The sequence below is a fragment of the Bos indicus genome, chromosome 18 (assembly GCF_029378745.1).
Source record: "Bos indicus isolate NIAB-ARS_2022 breed Sahiwal x Tharparkar chromosome 18, NIAB-ARS_B.indTharparkar_mat_pri_1.0, whole genome shotgun sequence".
In the NCBI taxonomy this organism is placed as follows: domain Eukaryota; kingdom Metazoa; phylum Chordata; class Mammalia; order Artiodactyla; family Bovidae; genus Bos; species Bos indicus.
Genome location: NC_091777.1, coordinates 52336877 through 52360765, shown reverse-complemented (window position 1 = coordinate 52360765; position 23889 = coordinate 52336877). Strand labels below are relative to the sequence as shown.

The window sequence follows — 23889 nt, the reverse complement described above, 5'->3', positions numbered from 1 at the left end:
GCTTCTGGCGCGCACGCGCGTTGGCTCCCTCATTGTTCTAGGACCTGCGACCGCTGGTAGACGGGGAGCGCCCATCGGTCGTTCTGCGCAGGCGCCGCACAGGGCCGTCTCCCCGAGGTCAGGCTTTCAAGACACACCTCCTCCTAAAGGGAATGACGTCAGGTTAGAACCCCAGGAAAGCGTCTGGACGTCCCCGAATCCCGGCGCTCTAGCCTCTTAGGCCTCCGTCCCCGGACCCCAGAGCGGGGGCTTCTCAGGGGCAGACCAGCTGCTACCAACTGCGCCGTCCCTTGTGCTGGCTGTTGGCTCGGTTGGTGATTTGGAAGGGAGGAGTGAGGGGTTAAAAACATCTGTATCCCAGAGGGGGTTGGGAGCTGGAGGCCAATTTCTGAGTTTTTGAAGCGGAAAAGGAAAGCCATCCAGAAGGAGGGCGGACGGGACTCCCGGGTCCCTGGGGAATAGAGGCTGGGCGCCAGATTTCTGTCTGCCTGGGAGTGGTACCCGAGAACGAAAGAAAGGGACGGAATAATCGGCTGAAATGTGAGACCGAAGTAGGGAAGCTAGAAAAGAATAAGGTTGGGTGCTCCGTGACCCAGGTCTTCCTTTCTCCTTGCTTCCCAGCTATGCCTCCACCGAGAGGTGACGTGACCGTCTTATTCCTGGGGCCTCCGGGCTCCGGAAAATCTGCGCTGATTGCAGCGCTGTGCGACAGAGATGTGGAGACGGTCGAGATCCCCGACGGACGGCCGGATTCCGGGCTCCCCAGCCTGCGAGCTGCAGGCCCAGGCCTTTTCCTGGGCGAGCTGAGCTGCCCACCCGCAGAGCCGGGACCCTGGGCGGCGGAGGCCAACGTGCTGGTACTGGTGCTGCCAGGCCCCGAGGGCAATGAGGAGCCCTTGGCCCCGGCGCTGGGGGAGGCAGCACGGGCCGCCCTGGCCCGAGGGACCCCGCTGCTGGCTGTGCGTAATCTCCGACCCGAGGAGTCACAGAATGAAGCCCAGGCCCGGGATCAGACCGCGGCCCTGCTGGACAGCGCCGGGTTGGGCGCCGCGGCTCTCTTCGTGCCACGGACCGACTGCCTCAGCACCGACGGCTGCGAGGAGCTAGAGCGCCTGCGAGCGGCGCTGCGGAGCCAGGCCGAGGCGCTGCAGAGGTAAGCGCGGAGCTTCTGGGTGGGTGGAAGAGGCTGGAGCTTTATTTACTCTATGCCTCCACCCTAAGATGTTCTTTGAAGTCAGCCCGCAGCTTGGGACCAACCTTAAAGCGATGTCTGCTGAAAGCCCTGCTCCAGATCCTGCCCTTGAGTGCAGGTCATGAGCTCCACGAGGCCCCACCTCAAGCTAGCGCTCTGTGCTTTTGTCATCTAGTCCCCATCCAAGGATCAGCTGGAAGTCCCAGCCTGTCATCCAGCCTGCTCCTGCTAGCACTCTGAGCTCACAAGTCCCGCTACCCTGCCAGAATTCTAGGAGGGGCCCGGACCTAAAGCCCAAACACTGCCCCCAAGCCAAGGTGTGAAGGGGGGCTGCATCCAAACTCATGATCCCCGTGAAATTTGTACCCGAAGACTCCACTCTCCAGTCTTCACTTTCCTCCTCACCATCTGCTTGGTTCTCAAGGGATCGAAGTCTCCAGAGAGCCACACCCTCAGTGAGCTTTGTCGTTTAAGGGGCCCTCCCCCTCCCCCATTTCGTTTCTCTAATCCCCTCCCTTTTCTTTCTGTACCCACCCGCTGGCTATCTCCTGTCTTTTCTCCACTCCCCCCCCCCACCCCCGCCCCACCCTAAGCGGCCTGGTCTCCTTTTGTAGAGGTTGAAAGAGGTTGAAAGGGAGGGGCAGCAGCTCCAAGCCCACCACCCTTCTTTTTTCCTTAGCCCCACGCCCTTGCTAAGGCCCCACTGTTAAATGAGGCTTCTCCCCTCATTGGACTTTACACTCCTGCCAATGCCTCTGCTCAAGAAAGAGCGCCCTTGGTGACCTTGCCCACCTAGAGCATTTAGTCCATGATTTTCATTTAGTCCCTCAATCCATTCGGGATTCTTTTGCCCTAAGGCTCACTCTCTGTGAGTTTTGCCCCACTCAGCATGGCCTTTTCTTAATCCTGCAGGTCCTTTGGAAAGCCCAGCTCCCAAAGAGTGTAACCCCCCCGGGGAAGACTTAGCCGGTTCCCCATTTTCAGCTCTGTTGGAAGCCAGATTTCAACCCAGCAGTCCCTCCCTTACTTTAGGCAATGATGGAGACCTGGGTTCAGTCCCTGGGTTGGAAAATCCCCTGGAGAAGGAAATGGCAACCCACTCCAGTATTCTTGTCTGGAAAATTCCATGGACGAAGGAGCCTGGTAGGCTACAGTCCATGGAATCGCGGAGTCGGACACGACTTAGCCACTTTACTCCCTTTCTTGCTTCAAACTCCACCTTGTCATTTTAGCCTGGTGGGACCCCCTAGGCTAGCTCTCCAGCCTCGAGCTCCTCTTCTGCCCTTGACCCTATCCCTCCCTGTCACCGCAGGCTCCTTCCACCAGCTCAGGATGGCTTCGAGGTGTTGGGCGCTGCGGAGTTGGAGGCTGTGCGGGAGGCCTTTGAGACTGGGGGCCTGGAGGCGGCCCTGTCGTGGGTTCGGGCCGGCCTGGAGCGACTGGGCAGCGCACGCCTGGACCTGGCCGTGGCCGGTAGGGCTGACGTGGGCCTTGTGTTGAACGTGCTTCTCGGGTTAGATCCTGAAGATCCGGGTGCAGTGCCTGCTGCAGCACCTGCAGGGCCCACGCCCTACCCGACCCCAGAGCGCCCCAACGTGGTGCTCTGGAGCGTGCCTCTGAGCTCCGCGGACACCACCGTCGCCCCGTACCCGACCACCCACTACGACGCTCTCATCCTCGTCACCCCTGGGGCACCCACTGAGAAGGACTGGGCCCAGGTCCGGCCCTTGGTGCTACCAGATACACCATTGGTCTGTGTGCGAACAGACGGCGAGGGCGAGGACCCAGAGTCTCTGGAAGAAGAGGAAAAGGCAGAGAAGTCTGGCAGCGAGAGCTTAGAGAACGCAGACGGAGAGGGGTTTGAGAATGCCCGCAGTGATGGAAAGGAGAACCGCGGCCCCGGATTGCAAAAGGGAGGCAGTGGGGAAGGTTCAGAGGAAGCAGGCACGGAGAGTTTGCAGCCAGTGGGCGTCAGCACGAAGAAATCCGGCAGCGGGGACTCGGAGCGCGCGGCTGCCCTGAGCCCCGAGGACGAAACGTGGGAGGTGCTAGAGGAGGCGCCGCCGCCCGTGTTCCCGCTGCGGCCGGGCGGGCTCCCGGGGCTGTGCGAGTGGCTGCGGCGCGCGCTCCCCGCGGCCCAGGCGGGGGCGCTGCTGCTCGCGCTGCCGCCCGCATCTCCCCGCGCGGCCCGGACCAAGGCTGCTGCGCTGCGGGCCGGGGCGTGGCGGCCGGCCCTGCTGGCTAGCCTGGCGGCGGCGGCGGCCCCAGTCCCAGGGCTGGGCTGGGCGTGCGACGTGGCACTCCTGCGGGGTCAGCTAGCTGAGTGGCGGCGGGCGCTGGGGCTCGAACCCGCGGCGCTGGCCCGACGCGAGCGCGCGCTGGGCCTGGCTCCCGGGGAGTTGGCCAAGCGGACGCGCTTCCCGGGCCCGGTGACGCGAGCCGAAGTGGAGGCGAGGCTGGGCTCGTGGGCAGGCGAGGGCACCGCCGGGGGCGCGGCTCTGGGCGCACTCTCTTTCCTGTGGCCGGCGGGCGGCGCTGCGGCCACCGGGGGCCTGGGCTACCGCGCGGCGCACGGCGTCCTGCTGCAGGCGCTGGACGAGATGTGCGCGGACGCCGAGGCAGTGCTGGCGCCGCAGGTGCCTGCGCAGTGAAAGCTGGGCTGAGGGCTGGGGCTTCCTGGTGTGCCCTGGGCCCCAGCTGCCTGGCTCTGCCAGGGCCAGAGGACTCAAGACCCGGTGAGAGGGAGAGGGCACGGGGTCCAGACTCTAGCATGGGATGTCTGGGCCTGAGATATCGCAGAGCAAGGGGTCCGCCAGTCAGAATCCTGGGTGCTTGAAGGGAATGAGGGCTCTGACTAGGGGTTGGAGTGGGTGACGTCTGGTCACCAGGATTCCTGGGTCCTGAAGGGAAATAGAGTTCTGAGGACGGGACTCCTAATTTCTCTGGGGACCATCAAACTATGGAACTCCTCAAAGGAGTTGAGGGTTTGGACTCCTGGAAGGGGGCTATCTTGGTCTCTCAAGAGTAGAAACTAGATCTAATAGGTGTCTAGTCCCCCTGCGGAGGAGGAGGTGGACGCCCTGATTGCTGATGAAGGCGGTCTCCTTCACACTAGGGATTCTGACATGGAGGAGGGGTGGTCTGGGTTCCCCAGGGAGCTGAAATCCTTGGGCTTCTGAGCCACAAAGGTATATAAGATCTAGGTTTCTGGGGGTGGGGGAAGGACGGTTCTCTGGACTCTCAGAATGCCTGGCTCCCCAGAGGGCTGAGGTCTTTGCTTTCTAATTCATGGGTGGTGGAAGGTATCCATGTAGAGGAGGGAATCGGGTGCTGTGTGAGAGAGCTGGAGACCCTGTGGTCTTGGGAAACGGAGGGGTGTAATATTTGCCCCTCCAGAAGCTTGGGGGCGCAGATTTCTTTCCCCGCTGTTGTGAGGAGGATGGTACCACAAAACACGAGAGGAAGCAAGAGTGTTCTGGGCATGGTTGGGCTGGGGAGTAGCCAGAGACCAGGAATGAGGCTTTCTGACTGTGGAAGGGCGGGAACCCATCCCTCAGAGGGAACTCCCCAGAATCCCTAATGGATTTAGATCCTGGTGGCTCCCCTCCTCTGAGTTTGACTGGAAGGGGATGTGACTGACCCCATTTTCAGGTGCTGGGCAATTATGGGGCTCTCTGGGGACTCTATCCCGCTCTCCCTTAGGGGTTTCTATCGTTCTTGGGTCTTGGTTTCTTCTGTCATTAAGCCTGAACCGTTTCTGGCCTTGCTATTTTGTATACCCGCCTTTTGGGAAACACAGCCGTACTGCTGGACTAATCCAAACACTTCCATGTGGCTACCTCAGGTGTCCCCAAGAGAGACACAGAGAAGGCCTCAGTGAGCCAGGGGCCCACAGAACAGCCGGGCAGGTGTTCCAGCCCATGGGAATGTGTCGCAGGGAGGCAAAGGCAGAAACCACAGTGCCTGGGATGTTCTAGGCTGCCAGCTACCAGTAGAGGAGAAGCAACAAGTCACAAAACTCTTTAATGCCAAAAAGAGAGAGAACGGGGCGGGGTGGTGGTTGGGGGATGGAGCGCAGCTGAGAGGCCATCCAGCAGAATCTCTGTTACGTTAGATGGGGAAAGCAAAGCACAGAGAGGGCAGGCTCTAGGCCCAACAGCACACAGCAAGATTCCTCCCTGCCTCTTTTCATTTCCTGCCCCCTCTCATCCTCATCTTCCTTCTGATGCTTGAGTGGGTCACCTGGGGTCATGCCTCAGGACCTTTATAGTTTCCGTTATTTCTGCCCAGAATGCTCTGCTCCCAGATCTACTTGCCAATCAGATCTCAGCACAAATGTCCCCTCAAGAGGGACCTTTCCTGACCATTATAACCGAAGTAGCTCACACCCAACCCTTATTTTCATCTCCACTGAGTTTTTTTTTTTTTCTTGCAGCAATTATGATTTTAGAAAATTATTTATTTACCTGTGTATTGGCTGTTATCCCTGTGCGGTACCCTCAGCCCCTCAAATAGTGCCTGACATACAGAAGGTGCTTAGTAAATATTTAATTCATTAATCAGTGGCAGAACTAGGGCTGGGATTTAGGTCGTCAGCCTCTTGCCCCGAGGCAGGGAAAAGGTGGGAGATGGAGGAGGAACAAGCATCTCCTAGGAGAGGAGACACCTGTCGGAGGTCAGGGGGCCCGGGCAGCCAGCACGGCTTTGCCATGTCATTCTGGGTGACCAGAGCCAGTGCCTTGTGTTCCCACCCGTGAAATGAAAGGGCTGGAGAATGAGCATAAACACTTTCGAGACCCTATTTCCTTTGACAGCTGAAGATAAGCGTAACCAGTCTGAGGGGCAGGTAGCTAAGGGGTGGTACCCCCAGGTCTCACTAGAATTCCCACCACTGGCACAATTTGTCCCATCGAAGTTGAGGTAGCCCAGATAGGGGGAAGCACTTCGCACTATACTGAATGGCTCCAGGCACTGTCCTCAAAGCTCTTTCGGCCTTAGGAAAATGTTCCTCATCCATCTCTATGATACCCAGCACAACACTGTCTCCCCACTTCAACTGTGGTTCAAGCCTCTGCATCAAGCCTGCATGCCATGGGCAGAAACAGGAACACACAGAACAGCTAGTCCAGTAGAAACAGAACATCAGCCACATGTTTCGTCACTCAGTTGTGTCTGACTCTGCAACCCCAGGGACTGCGGCCAACCAGGCCCTTCTGTCCGTGGAATTTTCCAGACAAGAATATTGGAGTGGGTCTCCGTTTCCTTCTCCAGGGGATCTTCCGGACCCAGGAATTGAACCTGCATCTCATGCATTGGCAGGTAGGTTCTTGGCCCCTAAGCCACCTGGGAAGCTCATGAGCCACACAAGTAGCTTCAAGTATTCTAGTAGCCACATTGAAAAAGGAAAAGGGAACAGATACAGATGACACCAATTCTAACGTCTCACATCAATATATCCAAAATATTTCAACATTAATTAATATAGGAAAGAACTTTTTTATGCTACGTCTTTGAAATCTCGGGTGTATTTCTGTAGCACATCTCAATTCACATGATGAATTTTCATCAGAAATACTCGACCTCTATTTAGATTTCATGAAACTTACATTTGAAGAAGTCGTTTCCTATACCCACGCTGTCCCAGTGATGTTGAATAGTTTTCCAATAATGAAGATGAGAAGCATTTTCTAAATTAATGAGAAGTAAGTTGCAGGTAAACTTTTCCCCTGGTTCACCACAAACATGGTGAGTAGACACAGCACTGGAGAAAAAAAACAACCTTAGTATCACCAGGAATTCTGTCTGCATTGCCCGAGGGCCAGACAGCCCTTTGACTATAAGGGTGGCCTTTTGCAAGTGAGTCAGCAAGTGGAATCTACCCGCAGGGTTGTCCTGAGCATTCCACGCAGACACGTTTGTACCCTGTTCTCTCTTGTGTACAGTAATAGGCTTGCAGCCCCTCCTGGAAGCCCTCAAACATTAGTCTCATCCCCGTGCCTTTGCTCAGGGTGCCACCTCTCTGACACCATCTCTGACTTGGCCCTGTCTGACATCTCTACCCTATGCTTCTCTGCCCTCCCGCCAAGGGGACTCCTGCCTAAGATTGAGAAAGCAAGACCCAGTTTTGTTTTCTTGTGTCACTGTCCCTCGTAGAGTGTGCTGATTGTGTTTAAGTAGTTGTATTTTGGCACCCTTGGGGGTCAACGACTGTCTTTTGGGAGTGGTTGCCTTTTAAATCATGACTTCTAAAGGGATTGAACTTTAGGCTCTGGAAGCAGTAAGCTGCCAGCGAGGCATCGGTCTCTGGGCGCATCCAAACAGAAAAGACTGAAGACTCACTTGTGGAGGGACAACTGGCTGCCTTCAGGGTGAGCCTACATGGCATCTGCAGGCTGGAAGGCCCTTGAAGGCAGAAATTCTAGGAAACCTTTGATGAATCTTGGTGTTGCCATTGCCAGAAGCAGAGGAGGAACAGAGCCTCATCAACTTAGATGAATTTCCTACTTGTCTGGATAATGATAGACTTGTGTCATTGAGATGAGGAACCATGAAGCCGGGAGACTCAAGGGTGGGTTGACCTGTGTGTGGTGCTTTTTGGAGGAGTGAATAAAAAAGTAGAAATTCCATTGTGTGTCTGTTCATTGCTGGTTTGAGAGGAGGGGGAAGATGCTTGGGATTCTAACTATCAACTGGAAGCCTAGACCCCTGTGTCTGATGGAGAAGGGGTCCAACGGTGAGGCCTCCTGGGTCCCTGGAGAGGAGGGATGGTGGGGATGTGTGCAGGATAGAATTCCCTGGGCTGCAGTCCAGTGACTTTGAGTTTTACCACTCTGGAGGAGATGGGGTGGCCTAATAATTGTTTAACCTTGGGGGCTGTGATAGTAAACCTCTTAACTCTAGAACTAGCATGGCCCATTAATGCCCCCAGTCTGTTCAGCATTTCTGCAGCCATGGCCTTGGATAGACCCTTCTGACTTTAGACCTGGTCTTTGGATCTGCTTGACTACTGGACTCACAGCAAATGTGATGCAAGCAGAAGCTTGGCAAGTGCTCATGGATTGGGATGATCTCTCTTGCTGCCCTGGGGACCCCTGCCACCATGACCACATGGGGAAGTGCAGGCTAACCTGCACGGCAATTAGATAACATGTGGCTGAGTCAGCCAGGACACCCCAATTAGTGTTGGCCCTCTGAAAGAGAGCTGCCTAGCTGACCGGCAGCTGAACCATCCTCCAGCTGATCCTAGACCAAATTGCCAACCCATGGAATGAGGTAAATACAAGACAATTATTCTAGAGGCTTCTCTGGTGGTCCAGTGGTTATGAATCTGCCTTGCAATGCAGAGGATTGAAGTTCAATCCCTGGGGGGTAACTTAAGTTCCCAGATGCCACTGTTCATCTGATCCTGGGAGCTACAACTAGAGTGTCCATGTGCCACAAAAGGGATCTTGCATGACTCTGCGCTGCCCATGCAGGGGGCCCAGATTTGATCCCTGGTCAAGGAACTAGATCCTACATACCACAACTAAGAGTTCACATGCTACAGCTAAAGGTTTCAAATACCATCACTAAAGACTCCACACGCCAGAACGAAGACCTGGTACAGCCAAACAAATTTTCTTTAAAAAGTAATTAAATTTACGTAAACCAAATAAATAAGTTTTCTTTAAAAAAAAAGAAAAAGAATCTGCCTTGCAATGCAGGGAATTCAAGTTCAATCCCTAGTTGGGGAACTAAGATCCCACATGGCGCAGAGCAACTGAGCCTGTGAGCTGCAGCTACAGAGTCCATGCTCTGCAATGAAGATCCTGCAAGAGTCGATGGAGGCCTTGTGAGCTGCAACTAAGACCCAATACAACCAAGTAAATAAAACTATATAAATATGTTTATATAGGCAATTACTCTAAGTGAGGTTTGGAGGGGCTTGTTATATAGCAAAGGATGGATAACTGATACAGGTGTGTCCCCTCTCTGAGATGTGGTCTCTTTCTCCCTCTCAACAGGACCCAGTGATTAAAATCTTAACCTCTGCCACCTTTTAGCTGCATGGTGATGTCCAATGTGATGTTCCTTCTCAGAACCTCAGGTTTTTCTGAAAACAGGGTTGAGAATAATAGTGCCTATCACAAGGAGTAGTTGTGAAGATAAAGTGGATCATTTTCAGTTCATGACCCTAAGAGATCATGTTGGTTACGAAACTTGTCTGGCAGGGGTGGGGGTGGGGCCAAAGGGGGCCAGACTGCTCTTCTTCCGCCTCTCCCCCTGGGGTTCACTAGGGCCATGGAAGGAGGAGCATCCTTCCCTACTCTACTGAGGTTGGCTTTAAACCATATGATTTACTTTACTCCATGGAATGTTAGCATCCCCAACCTCCTCAGGGACCTTTGGTGCACTTGGGTTTTCTGTCCCTGTCATCTGCCATGAGAAAGATATTAGCCAGGGAGCCACAGATCCCAGAAGACTGAAACCCCATGGAGGAGAACTAGAGTCCCTCTCCCAAACTGGAGCGAAACCCACCAGTTCAGAACCTGAAACAGAGCCGCCCCAGATACCTACAAACCAGAGGAAGCAGAATGCATTTTGTTACAAGTCTCAGTTTGGGGATGGTTTGTTATACAACATTATCATAGCGTTAATTGACTAATGTTCTTGTTCAGTCGCTCAGTTGTGTCCAACTCTTTGCATCATCGTGGACTGCAGCACTCCAGGCATCCCTGTCCTTCACCATCTCCAGGAGCTTGCTCAACTCATGTCCATTGAGTCATTGATGCCATCAAACCATCTCATCCCCTGTTGTCCCTTTCTCCTCATGCCTTCAATCTTTCCCTGCATCAGAGTCTTTTCTAGTGAGTCAGTTCTTCACATCAGGTGACCAGTGTATTGAGACTTCAGCATCAGTCCTTCCAATGAATATTCAGGGTTGATTACCTTTAGGATTGACCGGTCTGATCTCCTTGCAGTCAAGGGACTCTGAAGAGATTTTTCCAATCAGATCAGATCAGTCGCTCAGTCATGTCCGACTCTTTGAGACCCCATGAATCACAGCACGCCAGGCCTCCCTGTCCATCACCAACTCCCAGAGTTCACCCAGACTCAGGTCCATCGAGTCAGTGATGCCATCCAGCCATCTCATCCTCTGTCGTCCCCTTCTCCTCTGGCCCCCAATCCCTCCCAGCATCAGAGTCTTTTCCAATGAGTCAACTCTTCGCATGAGGTGGCCAAAGGACTGGAGTTTCAGCTTTAGCATCATTCCTTCCAAAGAAATCCCAGGGCTGATCTCCTTCAGAATGGACTGGTTGGATCTCCTTGCAGTCCAAGGGACTCTCAAGAGTCTTCTCCAACACCAGATTTCAAAAGCATCAATTCTTCGGCGCTCAGCCTTCTTCACAGTCCAACTCTCACATCCATACATGACCACTGGAAAAACCATAGCATTGACTAGACGAACCTTTGTTGGCAAAGTAATGTCTCTGCTTTTGAATATGCTATCTAGGTTGGTCATAACTTTCCTTCCATGGAGTAAGTGTCTTTTAATTTCATGGCTGCAGTCACCATCTGTAGTGATTTTGGAGCCCAGGAAAATAAAGTCTGACACTGTTTCCACTGTTTCCCCATCTATTTCCCATGAAGTGATGGGACCAGATGCCATGATCTTCATTTTCTGAATGTTGAGCTTTAAGCCAACTTTTTCACTCTCCACTTTCACTTTCATCAAGAGGCTTTTGAGTTCCTCTTCACTTTCTGCCCTAAGGGTGGTGTCATCTGCGTATCTGAGGTTATTGATATTTCTCCCGGCAATCCTGATTCCAGCTTGTGCTTCTTCCAATAGCACACTCCAAAAGGATCAGTTCCTTGGCGCTCACCACTCTTTGTGGTCCAACTCTCACATCCATACCCGGCTACTGGAAAAACCATAGTCGTGACTATATAGACCTTTGTCAATAACACAACATTGTTGTTTTAAACCACTGAGTTTGGGGACTTCTTTGTTACCTTAGCATAATTCAGTCTATCCTGATAGATGACAAGGTCTAGCACCTGCCAACTAATGCCTACTCAGCTATTAAGTAAGTAAGTGGCAGCTATTAGGATAGTAGCTATTTGGCCAGACACATTGTCTCCAGAACCAACACTGTCTTAAAGGTGCTAGTGCCTCACTCAGTCACTCAGTTGTGTTCAACTCTTTGTGACCCCATGGACTGCAGCCTGCCAGGCTCCTCTGTCCATGGGATTCTCCAGGCAAGAATGCTGGGGCTGCCATGCCCCCCTCCAGGGATCATCCCAACCCAGGGATTGAACCTGCCTCTTCTGCATTATTAGGCAGATTCTTTCCCATCTGAGCAACCAGGAGAGCCTCCTTTAAGGTGCTAGGCACTGCACTAAGTCCTTTTTTAGTTTTTTTTCATTTGACAGTTCAAATAGCTCTGTGAGGTTATAAATATTAATATCCACCACTTACAAACATGAAACTGAGGCAAAAAGAGGTTAACCGGGAGAGGTGATCATGCACTCTGGAGTCTGACGCTCCCAACTGTTTGACCAAAGGCAAGTGACACCACAATCCGTGCCTCAGTTTGTTCCTCTGTAAAATGGGGACAATACTTTCACCCTCACAGAGTTGTGATTATGAAATGAGCTGTCTCGTGGAAAACACTTAGCACAGGGACCCAGCAGGAAGTAATCCCTTAACAAAAGGTAGCATCTTCCCTCTCCTCGTTCCAAAGAGGGGGTTCGACAGGGTTGAGACCCCTGCTTTTTGCCTCCCATCTCCCTGAAATGCATCACAGCACAAAGACAGCCTTGTTCTGTTGATTCGTTTAATTTATAGACACGTGGGAAGCTATAGCTGAGAAGGAATGGAGACCAAACACCATATGGGCCTCAGTTCTTCACTCAGCTTTGCCAGAAGCCTGGGGGCTTGGAAGACAGCTGATCTTCTTGATGGTCAGCAAATGAGAGCCTGAGGGCACCAGGGTCCCAGGCTTGATGTGGCAGGTGTTCTCCATAGCACATCCCTGGGAAGCAAATTTGACACCTGCTGGAGGGGATTTCAGACTAGAATCAGGATCTCCAATGCCTCCCCAGTCCCAATCCAGGGGTCATGCCCCAGCCACCTTCCTCCATTTCTCTGGAGCCACTTTCTCCCTAAGAATCTGGAATAATGAGGCTCCAGTTCTGGGACCCTCTGGGAACCCTGTGCCCTCCTCCTGAAATCCAGGTGCCCCTCACCAGGGTGCATGAGGCCAGTCATGGTGACACAGCGGGTTTCTTCACCCAAACAGAACGTTTCCTCAGTCGGGGTGCATGTTTCCTTGAGGAAGGTGGAGCAGGAAGGACACCGAAGGCCATTCTCTGTCAGATTTCTCCTGACTGCTGGGGAGGAGGGTGGAGGATAAGGTGCACAGGGACATTAGGTCCTTTCCAACTTCACAACCAGCACGGGGACACTAGTCACTAACCGGCACTGAGTTTTTATAAAATAATATTTATTTGACTGGATCTTAGTTGCGCCCTGTGGAATTGAGTTCCCTGACCAGGGATCCAACCCCTGCATAGGAGCATGGAGTCTTAGTCACTGGACCACCTGGGAAGTCCCTGGACACTGCAGTTTACAGGAGAAGAACCCAAGGCTCAGCGCAAGGAAGACGCTTGCCCCGGTGACAGCGCAGGTCAGTGACAGGTGCTCACAGCTGGCTCTGGTGGGCGGAGGGGTGGGCAGGGAGGGACTCCAGCCGTGAGGCTCAGCTGGGGCTTACCAGGCAGGGGATTGTGGTTGCAGCCATCGCTCTGGCAGCAGCGCATGTTGTACCCCATGTGTTCTCCGGAGCCACAGTGATGGAGAGGAATCCCGGGTCACACTCGCTGGATTTCAAGCACCCCTTGTAGCTGGTCACGTCCACGGAGCCCTCTGCATCATGAGGGTGGACAGAGGACTCAGGAGCCCTGGTCTGGACCCTGGTCCCGGGGTATTTCCATCACCTTACAGCTTCCCCAGCCCACTGCTGTCTAGAGAGGCCTCTTCCATCTCCCCAAAGTCATATACCCTGATCTGTCTGGGGCAAGGCCTGGAGGGTTGAGTATTGAACCCAACCCTTCCTCCCTCCGCCCCCGGCTGTGTTGGTGTCTCCTGAGTAGTCCCTTCTGCTCCACAGCCACCTCACTGCCATTCTCTAAAGGTCACACCTGGAGAGGTCTTTTCTAGGTAGGCCACCTATGACTACCCCCAGACCTGCGTGAACTGGTCTCTTCCAGCCTTCAGCCCTTCCCTACACCCTGGAATTCCTTCCACCATATCCTAGGATGCAGCCCTCAGCCACCACCCTGTAACACCCGTCTCCTTCTTCGTCTAAGATTTCCCAGGGTCACTCCCCAGACTTCCTGCCTATGATCTCTTGCTGCCCTCCTTGGCTACTCTCAGGTCTTGCCTGAAGTGGTCTCTTCCAGTCTCCCTGGCCTTCCCCCTTCCACCAAAGTTGGTCTCCTCCAGCCCTAGGGTTTCTGCTCTGTACCCCAAGAGCTTGGGTGGGTGGATGCTCAGTCCTGTCTGTCTCTTTGAAAACTCATGGACTGAGTCCTTGGATTATCTGTCCTTATCTCTCTCTCTCTCTCTCTCTCTCTGTTTCAATACTTGGGCTTCCCAGGTGGTGCGGTGGTAAAAACCCCCACTGCCAATGTAGGAGACACAAAATACTGGTTCAATCCTTGGGTTGGAAAGATCCCCTGGAGGAGGAAATGGCAAGCCACTCCAGTATTCTTGCCTGGAAAATCCCACGGACAGAGGAGCCTGGTGGGCTATACCTGATTACAGAGTCAACCTAATCACATTCTTTGCAACTCACCCGTCTTCTTTACACCCACCCCTACACCTTTTGCATATTAGATTCCCCGCCCCCGACCAGGGATTTCACTCTTCCCCTGTGTCCTTTCCTAATCCCTTCTTGCCTAAGAAATTCTCTATATCTGCCCCTCCCCCATCATGTCTTTGGAGTCTCATTTTCAGAAATCCTTGGCAACAGAGGTTTCTGTCATTCCACTGGATTCTCTTTCCTCCTTTCCTCTTTCTCGCCCCTTCTTCACTCAAAGGTTTCTCCCAGAGCATGGTAGTATCTGCTACCCTGAAAGCACCCCCACCTCCCCAGGATCTGACGCTATTCCCTACCCTCTTACTATCGTTAGTCTCAGTCGTGATGACGATGCAGGTGTCCTCGTCCTGGGCGCATGTCTTCGTTTCTCCAATGCATATGGCTCCATCCCTGATACACACCTCACAGCCTAGTGGGTACCCTGAGGTATGGAGAGAGAGGCTCTAGTCCAAGTGGTGTGGTCTCTGGGCCATGACTTCTGAGTCCAGAAGGGGATGGGGCGGGGGGTCTGAAGGAGAGGGAAAGGTGTCTCCCTGGTTATTCACAAGAGGGACATGAGCCGCTGAACAGGGAACTATCTGAAGTTCCATCAGATATGCTATATTGCTGCCAGCAAGGCTGCTTCCAGGGGTGGACAGCAACTCCACCAAGGAGCAAGTTTACCTACTTACAGGGTTGGGGAATTTGGACACTAGAGCCCTCTGAGAAAGCTGAAGGATAGTAAGGAGTCCTGCTGAAGGTTTCCATGCGTGTTTTGTTTGTTTTTAATCCTTTAATTTTCTTTTTTCTATTTTAGGCTATTTTGGGTTGTCCTTGCTTCTTGTGGGTGCTTCTCCAGTTGTGGAGAGTGGGGGCTACTCTCTCATTGCGGTGCTTGGGCTTCTCATTTGTGGTGGCTCCTCCTGTTGCAGAGCACAGGCTCTAGAGCATGGGCTCAGTAGCTGTGGCACGAGGGCTTAGTTTGCCCAAGGCATGTGGAATATTCCTGGACCAGGGATCGAACCCATGTCACCTGCGTTGGCAGGCAGACTCTCAACCACTGGACCACTGAGGAAGTCCTTCATGGACTTCTGTGAACCTCCAGGTCCAGCTGATTCTCAGAAGTGGGACCCTCTTCCTTGTCGGTACATTTAAGTCTGGTAGACAGCATAGTCACTCAGGCAGGGGTACCTGAGGCTGGGATCTGCAACCCAGGTCAAGAAGGAAGATCGAGGACTAGGAGGACAAGGGCCTGGCTCCTTGGTCCTGAGAGAGGAGGCAACTGGGGCCCAGACACAGGGGAACTGGGTCCTGGGGAAAGTGGAGTTGCCTGAATTGCATCTAAGGAAAGAAGACACTGGGGACCTGAACTCCTTAGAGTCCTGGGAGAAAGGAAATCTCTCCCCCTCACCTCACTTTCTTTTTTCTAATCATACTCTTATCTGAATTCCTAGAATTCAGGTATTTTATTTTGAGACACTGTCGGAGGGGAGGGGAGCAGAGCCCATCCAAACCCTTCCTTTCTCAGAGATTTAAACCCACATGTTTTTGAACTCTTCCTCCCTTGGGGACCCAGGCTTTCTCTCTTTTACCCTCTGCCTTTTCCATGAATCTGAATTCCCAGGACACCTCCTCTTTCCCCCTCACCTTCAAGGACCTGGCTAAATGCTCTCCCATAGTCTTCATTTCAGGATTCCAGGAGTCCAGACCCCTAGTCACTTACCCAGACCCGGGAGGGTGCAGAGCAGCATGGGGGCTAGCAGGAAAGTCTCAGGTTTTGTGTAAGGCTTCATGATGGTTGGTTGAGTGAAGATGCAGTCCCAGGTCCTGAGCTCATCTTATAAGAAGGTGAGAAGGGGCGGGTCTGGATCTACCTTGCTCCTTGGCTAAGAAAGATGATGTAAGATCTGAGGGTAGGTCTCTGTAGCTCTGAGTCGGGGAGGTGGAACAAGAATCCAAAAGGAACATGGGCATCTTGTGCTCAGCCCCCTTCTCCATGGGGACCCCAGGAGTCTGGGCTTCCAACCCTCTCTCCATCTGGTCTCACCCCCTTCATCCCCCTGTGCCCCTCCTTTTTTTCCTTACCTGAAGCCCAAGATCAAAATCAGGTCATTTTGTTTCCTGCAGGATATAACAGTGCTAGGACTCAGATTCCCTCTCCCTTGTCTCTCTTCCCAAGGAGGTGCCCAGTGTGATTGAGGCCCTACTGGGGAGCGCCCAGCAAGTCCAGGCTTGTTCTGCCGTGGCATGCTTGGCTCAATACCCCCTTTTCTGTGTTTGGTCTGTCTGCAGCTCCAACCCCACCCCAAGATGCTTTTCTGGGTCTCTCAGAGACTGAACAGAGGGGTGCTTGTCCTTGGGCCAGGATGGGCACGGTACCAGATGCCCAGAAACCGCATTGGAAAGCTGAGGCACGGTTGGAAGCACTCAAGGTTGGGTGTGTGTCTGGTTTGGAAACATACTTTGTGTTTTATTGAGATCCTTTACCTCAGGCACATGATCTTGAGATCAGAGATTTTGTGTCGGTGTGTGTATTTTTTCACGTGTGTATGTATATTTTTTCGTGTGTGTGTGTGTATTTTTGGGGGTGTAATTTTATGTGTGTGTGGGGGGGTGGGGGTGGCTGTGGGGAGGGTAGCCAGCCATAGGTAGAGGGGATCCTGTTGCGGTAGGCCTTCAGTTCAGTTCAGTCACTCAGTCATGTCCCACTCTCTGTGACCCCATGGATTGGGGCCCACCAGGCTCCTCTGTTCATGGGATTTTCCAGGCAAGAATACTGGAATGGGGTGCCATTTCCTTCTCCAATTATTATTTTAACACTAAAAACATTTTGTGTTTGGGTACAGTCAATTAACAATGCTGTGGTAATTTCTGATGAATAGCGAAGGAACGTAGCTATTGTATACATATATACAAGTATCCATTCTTCCTCAAACCCCAGAGTGTGTGGGGATTAATAGGGAAACTTAAACCTGGGGAATATCAGAGGGTTTGAGAGCACCCTCAGATTAATCTGAGAGCTGGGGACCTAGCTCTCATCTCTGAACCCTAACATTCCCTTTCCCACTCTTTTTTCCAGACTTCTGTGTAGAAAACCTGAAGGCAGGCACTTACTGTAAATGGCGGGCAGCCAGGGCGGGCGAGAAGACCGTCTCTATGGTGCTCCAGGTGATTCTGCGCACCCCCCCCCCAATCTTTTTTTTTTGGCCTCCCTGCTATGTGGCATGCAGGGTGCTAGTTCTCCGACCAGGTAGGCACCCGTACCCCAAGCAGTGGAAGCTCCGAGTCTTAATCACTGGACCTGCCCAGAGCAGTCTCCCTGCCCCCATTCCTTAATAGAAGTCTGAAAGTCCAGGGTCCAGACTCTGCTCTGGAGTTAACTGGACGTGAGCTGAGGCAGTTTTCCCTTTCGGCCTCAGCATACTCAGTGAGCAGTGTGGTCCCTATACCCTTCAGTTCACTTCAGTTCAGTCGCTCAGTCGTGTCCGACTCTTTGCGACCCCATGAATCGCAGCACGCCAGGCCTCCCTGTCCATCACCAACTCCCGGAGTTCACCCAGACTCACGTCCATCGAGTCAGTGATGCCATCCAGCCATCTCATCCTCTGTCGTCCCCTTCTCCTCCGGCCCCCAATCCCTCCCGGCATCAGAGTCTTTTCCAATGAGTCAACTCTTCGCATGAGGTGGCCAAAGTACTGGAGTTTCAGCTTTAGCATCATTCCTTCCAAAGAAATCCCAGGGCTGATCTCCTTCAGAATGGACTGGTTGGATCTCCTTGCAGTCCAAGGGACTCTCAAGAGTCTTCTCCAACACCACAGTTCAAAAGCATCAATTCTTCGGCACTCAGCCTTCTTCTGTACCCTTAGCAGAGGAGAAAGGTGATGCAAGGCTAGGCCAGGGATGAATCGGTGTGTGGCCTGTGTAGGTTGCTGCTCCTTTCAGGGCCTTAGTATCCTCAGTTGGAACAGAGTAAATCATTGGCACGCATCCTGCTTTCTGAAGTCCCTGGGCTTAGTACTGGAAGGTCCTTATCATCTAAGCCAATCAAGCTCATTTTAAAGATGGGGAAACTGAGGCCTGGGAAGGGCCAAAGTGAAGTGGCCAGTCTTAGTGACCATTGTGGAATGCAGAGTGCTTTGGTACGAGCTTGGTGAAGTTGGAGGGAGCAAAGGGAAAAGGGGAGCTTGACCCAGGATGGTGACAGACTTCCCAACAGGCTCTTCCCATCAGGCATAAGGAACTGGTGGGAGAAGAGGGCTAGCGTGTTCCCAGGGGCTGCCTGGGGGTTGCCCTGCGTGATCTGCTCTGCAGGGAGTCGGGTGGTGGTAGAGCTGTTATCACCCCTCATCCATGGCGGTGCTGAGAGCTGAACCCAGTGTGGGTGCTCTAGCCACCTTTTTCTTGCTTCGTTGTGTTCCTATGTTGACTTTCTTTCCTTTTTATATTTATTTATATTTGGCTGTGTTGACTCTTAAATTGTGGCAGGTGGGACCTGGTTCTCTAGCCAGGGATTGGATCCCAGGGCCCCTTTCATTGGGAGCATGGAGTCTTAACCACTGGACCACCTGGGAAGTCTCTGTCTAAAAAAAAAGTTATTTACAATTTTTTGTCATACCACATGACGTGTTGGGACCTTCATTCCTTGTCCGGGAAGTGATCCTGGGACCCTCTTCCCTCCTGCACCCACTGCCCCCCACCGTCCAGCCCCCTAATTGGCAACATGGATTCTGAACCACTGGACTACCAAACAAGGCCTGTCTTTCTCAATTTTGGTCACATTCCTCCCTTCTGAACATTTGGGTGTTTGGGGAGGGATGCTGGATGCAAGGCTTACGGAATTGGGCTAAGTATATTATTGTCTGTCTTACCCGGTGGTTCTGAAAACGTTTTGGTTCATAGACCATTTTGAGAATTAGGAAGAAGCTGAGAATTCTCCTACCAGGAATAATACACAAGCCCACAAGATTTACTGAATGACCTTAGGTGTTTAAATATCTATAGTTCCCTAACATGGTCCAGTAAGAATAATGAGAGATAATTTATTCAGCATTACAACTGTCTGGGAATACCCTCGTTGTCCAGTGGTTAGGACTCTATTCTCCAAGGGCCCAGGTTCAATGCCCAGGTGGGAAACTGCAACTAACAAAAAAACCTGCCAGTCACCATTCTAAGCACCTCCTATGGGTTAATTCATTGAATTCTCATAAAAATCCCATAGCCTCAATTCTATTCATTATCCCCTTACATGATGAAGAAACTAGACCCAGAGAGGCTATACAATTTGCCTAGAGCCAGAATTTTAAACCGAGAGAGATCCAGGTGGCTGACAAGTTAATCTCTCATACCTGGATTCAAGTCGGCATCTCTCCCTCTTACTCACTCTGTGACCTCAGGCAAATGGATTCATCTTGCAGAACCTGTCTTCTCATCTGTCCATTGGGAATAATGTGATCTGAGCCCAGGGTTATCGTGAAAATCCGGTGACATAATGTTTGCAATAGTGCGCTGTCACCACGCAAGTGTTTGTGTAAAGAGGGGGATTCACATGTGTATTGCCGGATGATCCTGCTGGGCTCTTTTATGACCAGGAACTTCCCATTTAATTGTGCACTGTAGCTGCAGTGGGAGCAAGAAGAGACAGAATGTGGGGAGTGAGGGAGCCAGAGGACTGAAGCGACTTAGCAGCAGCAGCATACAAGGTGACTCCACACTCACTGAATCTAGTCTTGGTTCTTTTCAAGTAAGTGATAAGTGGTAAATTCAGGCCACATAGACTGATCTATAGGTTTTCCTTCTACTCTGTATTTTTTGCCTCAAATAATATCTCGCAGCATCTATGTATTACCATCTGGGTTTCAGCTCGTGAAAGCCCCACACAAGTTTTTGGTTTGCAGTGACGAAAAGAGTCTCTATTGCCAGCCCATCACCTTCTCCCTGGCTGGCAGTTCCAGCCTCTTGGCTAACCGCTCCTGGGCCAGAGTGGTGGCTCTAGTCTCCTGCTGGAGGTACATTCTTAGAGGAATTGTTCAGTAGCAAGTGAACATGTTCCATTTCTGTATTTCAGTGTTTTCTCATCACCCTTTTTCTCATCGTCGTGTTTGAAATTTCTTGCCTGCTTCTGACATGACACGTGTGTACAGCAGGCACAGTCCAGTGAATCAACACACGCGCAGCCCACGTCCTCTGCACCAGATCAAGGAACGGAACACGCCTCCCCCACCCACGTCTCCTTGGGCTCCTTCCTGTCACTGCCCCCCACAAGGGGAACCACAACCCCAATTTCTAACAGCTCCGATTACCTTTGCCTGTAGGTAAATAGAGTCACACAGTTTCTAGTGGGCATCTAGTACTTTCGCCCCCGGCTGGTCTGCTCTTTGCCAGCATTGTGCATTAGGTTCATTCTGTTCGTTCTTCTTCCTCGCTGGGTGTGGCTCCAGAGGGTTCATTCTCATTTCTGCATAGGAGTCCATTGTCGGAGATAAGTACTGTGGTTTTATTAGATTTACTTTTCAAATGGGTGCTATGCGAATATAGTGCTTAACTCAGAAAGGCACAAAAGGGAGGGCGTACACTGAACAGGAAGTCCTCATCACAGGCCATCTGCTTCAGTCCCCTCCTGCCCTTCCCCTCCCTTCCCCGCGACCCAGGTCTTCACAGTGGCGATCACCGTAAGCAGCTTCTCAGCTGGTTCCTCAAGTCACTCTGTCCACAGGGAAACATATATATTCACCCCTACCCCACTTTGGAAAGTACGTTGTACGTACATGGTCCTCTCCCTTGCTTTTTCCCAAGTAACCTTATCTTAGAGGTCTATTGTTATGGCATCAGGGTCTACCTTATTCTTTCAAATGATTCATATCATTGCCTTTCATGGATGTGGAACCTTTTTATATTGTTTTAATTTTTTGGCTGCGCTGCAAGACATGTAGGATCTTAGTTGCCCGACCAGGGATCGAACCTGTGCCCACCCCAGTGGAAGCTGAGAGTTTTAACTGCTGGACCGCCAGGGAGGTCCCTTTAATTTTTATTTTATGTTGGAGTAGAGTTGATTCAACAGTGTTGTGTTCATTTCAAGTGTACAGCAGTGATTCGTTTATGTATACCTTATATGTGTTTATATGTATTCTTTTTCAGATTCTCTTCCCAAACAGGTTAGTACAAAATATTGAGTATACTTTGTAAGGTGAGCACAGAGAAAAAGAGCGTGAGCTGGGCATTCAGGGAGAGAAAAATTTATTACAGGAAGAGAAAAACGACTGGCTTTAGAGAGAAACCAGTGCTCTCCCTTTACAGCCAACATTTCTTACATCCTATTGTTGGGAAATTGTGCCCTGAAGTGGGGGCGTGTCTTAGTTTATCTTTACCTGCAACTGGAGTCTTGTGATCCTGTAGTCGGAGGGGTCTCATGGTCAGGTAGTCAGGTGGTCTTGAGAAACCGGCACCAGCAGGGAAAAACAGGATATCGCCTTAAGGAAAAAACAGGATGCTACCTGGACAATGTGGCCACTGTGACTTCATCCCTTGTTTGTCAGGTCACCACAATGGGACATTTGTAAGTAAGACGCTCTGAGCCCTTGTGGACCCTAACAAGTTCCCTGTGCTGTACAGCAGTTCCTTTTGATTGTCTACTTTGTATACTAGTGTGTGTATGGACCACTGATGTACCTTTTTGTCTTCTCTATGAATTCGTCTGTGCTGGACATTTCATATAATAAGATCATACAGGAGCTTCCCTGGTGGTTCAGAGGGTAAAGCGTCTGCCTGCAATGCAGGAGACCCGTGTTCGATTCCTGGGTCGGGAAGATCCCCTGGAGAAGGAAATAGCAACCCACTCCAGTACCCTTGCCTGGAAAATCCCACGGATGGAGAAGCCTGGTAGGCTACAGTCCATGGGGTCACAAAGAGTCGGACACGACTGAGCGACTTCACTCAAGATCATGCAATATGCCGTCTTTTGTGTCTGGCTCCTTTCACTTAGCATCGGGTTTTCAGGGTTCCTCCACATTGAAACTTGAATCAGTCTTTCATTGCTTTTTACAGCTGACTACTGTTCCATTGTCTCAGATGGGAAAGGATGTGCCTGCAGTGGGGGAGACCTGGGTTCTGTCCCTAGGTCTGGAAGATCCCCTGGAGAATGGAATGGCAACCCATTCTAGCATGGTTGGGAGAATTCCATGGACAGAGGAACCTGGTTGGCTACAGTCCATGTGGTCACAAAGAGTTGGACAGGCCTGAGCAACTAACACTTTCACCGTTCCATTGTAGTATAAATATCATAAATATGTATCCATTCATATGGACATTTGGGTTGTTTCCATGTTTTTAATCAGAAATTTTCTATTTATCAAAAAGGAAGACAAGGGAGCCCATATGTGAAATAAGAAACAGTCATTAAAATATAAATGTATACATCCTACTGGATGAAGGGCCCCATGCTTTATAATGTGGGAGAGGCAGAGGTGTTGAGTCTTGTTTTTTTTTTTAGGCCATGCCACGTAGCAGTGGGATCTTAGTACCCTATCCAGGGATTCAACCTGGGCCCCCGAAGTAGAAGCTCGGAGTCCTAAGCACTGTACCACTGGGAAAGTTCTAAGATGTTGAGATTTTATCAAAGGACTGAAATTGTGGAGTTAGAAAGCAGTGTTGGCTTATACTCAGGCAGTTGGGTCTGAACTTCTCTGCCAGTCATTAGCTGTGTGTGATGTGCGAGCCATTGATTTTCCTGTCTTGGCCTTAGTTTCCCCATCTGTAAAACCGGGAGGGTTACTGAGCCTTCCTCCCAATGTGGTCGTGAGGACTGAGTGATGCCTGTCTGAGGAAGAACTTGCAAAGCATGGTAGACAGAATAATGGGCCCCTAAAGGTGTCACAGGCTTCCCTGGTGGCTCAACAGTAAGGAATCCACTTATCAGTGCAGGAGACATTGGATTTGCTCTCTGGTTTGGGAAGATCCCCTGGAGGAGGAAATGGCAACCCATCCATAGTCTTGCCTCAGAAATCCCACGGACAGAGGGGGCTGGTGGACTACAGTCCGAGGGGTCGCAAACAGCTGGACACAACTGAGCCACCACAACATACACACACACACAAAAGTTGTCCGCATCCCCAGAACCTGTACATGTGTCCTTTACATGCAGAAAAGGACTTTTGAGGATTTTTTAAAAATACTTATTTATTTTTATTTATTTATTTTGCCACACTGAGTCTTAGCTGTGGCACGCGGGATCTTTTGTTGTTGCGTGCAGACACTTAGCTGCAGATTGTGGGATCTAGTTCCCCGACCAGGGATCGAATTCAGACTGCTTCCACTGGGATGGCGGAGTCTTAGCCACTGCACCACCAGGGAAGTCCCTGTAAGGATCTCGAGGAGAGGAGATAGGCCTGGATGATTTGGGGGGAAGCAGTGTCATCACAAAGGTCCTTATCAGGGAAGGAGGGCGACTGGAGAACCAGTCAGAGGAGCTGTGGGGATGGAAGCAGAGGCTGGAGCGATGCCACTCCTGGCTCTGGAGCTGGAGGAAGGGGCCACTGCCAAGGAGGGCAGGGGGCTCTAGGAGCTGGAGACAAGATGACGAAACAATTCTCCTCCAGAACGTCTAGAAGGAACGCAGCCCAGCTGACGCTCACTTTAGCCCAAACTCGTGACCTCTGGGAAGTTGCATAGCTGCTTCCTGTCTCAATGGCTCACCTGTGAAATGGAGATAAAGATAGATCCTGGCTCCCAGAGGTGTCGCGGTCTTACAGGTATTATAAGGCTGCCACACTGTTTACACTTAGGTGCCGCCACAGTGGCTGTGCGTTGCAATGGCTAGCATTCTGTGTCCCCTCAACTCCTTCACTCATGAGGAAACCGCGG

At 51.7% G+C, this 23889-nt stretch overlaps 1 protein-coding gene across 3 annotated transcripts; it reads left to right on the top strand.

The window, feature by feature from the left end:
- Window positions 1–14: 14 nt before the first annotated feature.
- On the top strand, window positions 15–7818 carry IRGQ (immunity related GTPase Q). Of its 3 annotated transcripts, none has more exons than XM_019979357.2 (3): window positions 15–117; window positions 622–1153; window positions 2505–7818. In XM_019979357.2, the coding sequence occupies exons 2-3, from the start codon at window positions 624–626 to the stop codon at window positions 3841–3843; spliced, it is 1869 nt and encodes a 622-aa protein (XP_019834916.2). In that variant the 5' UTR covers window positions 15–117; window positions 622–623; the 3' UTR covers window positions 3844–7818. The 3 variants fall into 3 exon arrangements, with proteins under 3 accessions (XP_019834916.2, XP_019834914.2, XP_019834915.2); XM_019979355.2 differs by having other exon boundaries at window positions 40–162; XM_019979356.2 differs by lacking the exon at window positions 15–117 and adding an exon at window positions 124–310.
- The last annotated feature ends 16071 nt before the right edge of the window (window positions 7819–23889 follow it).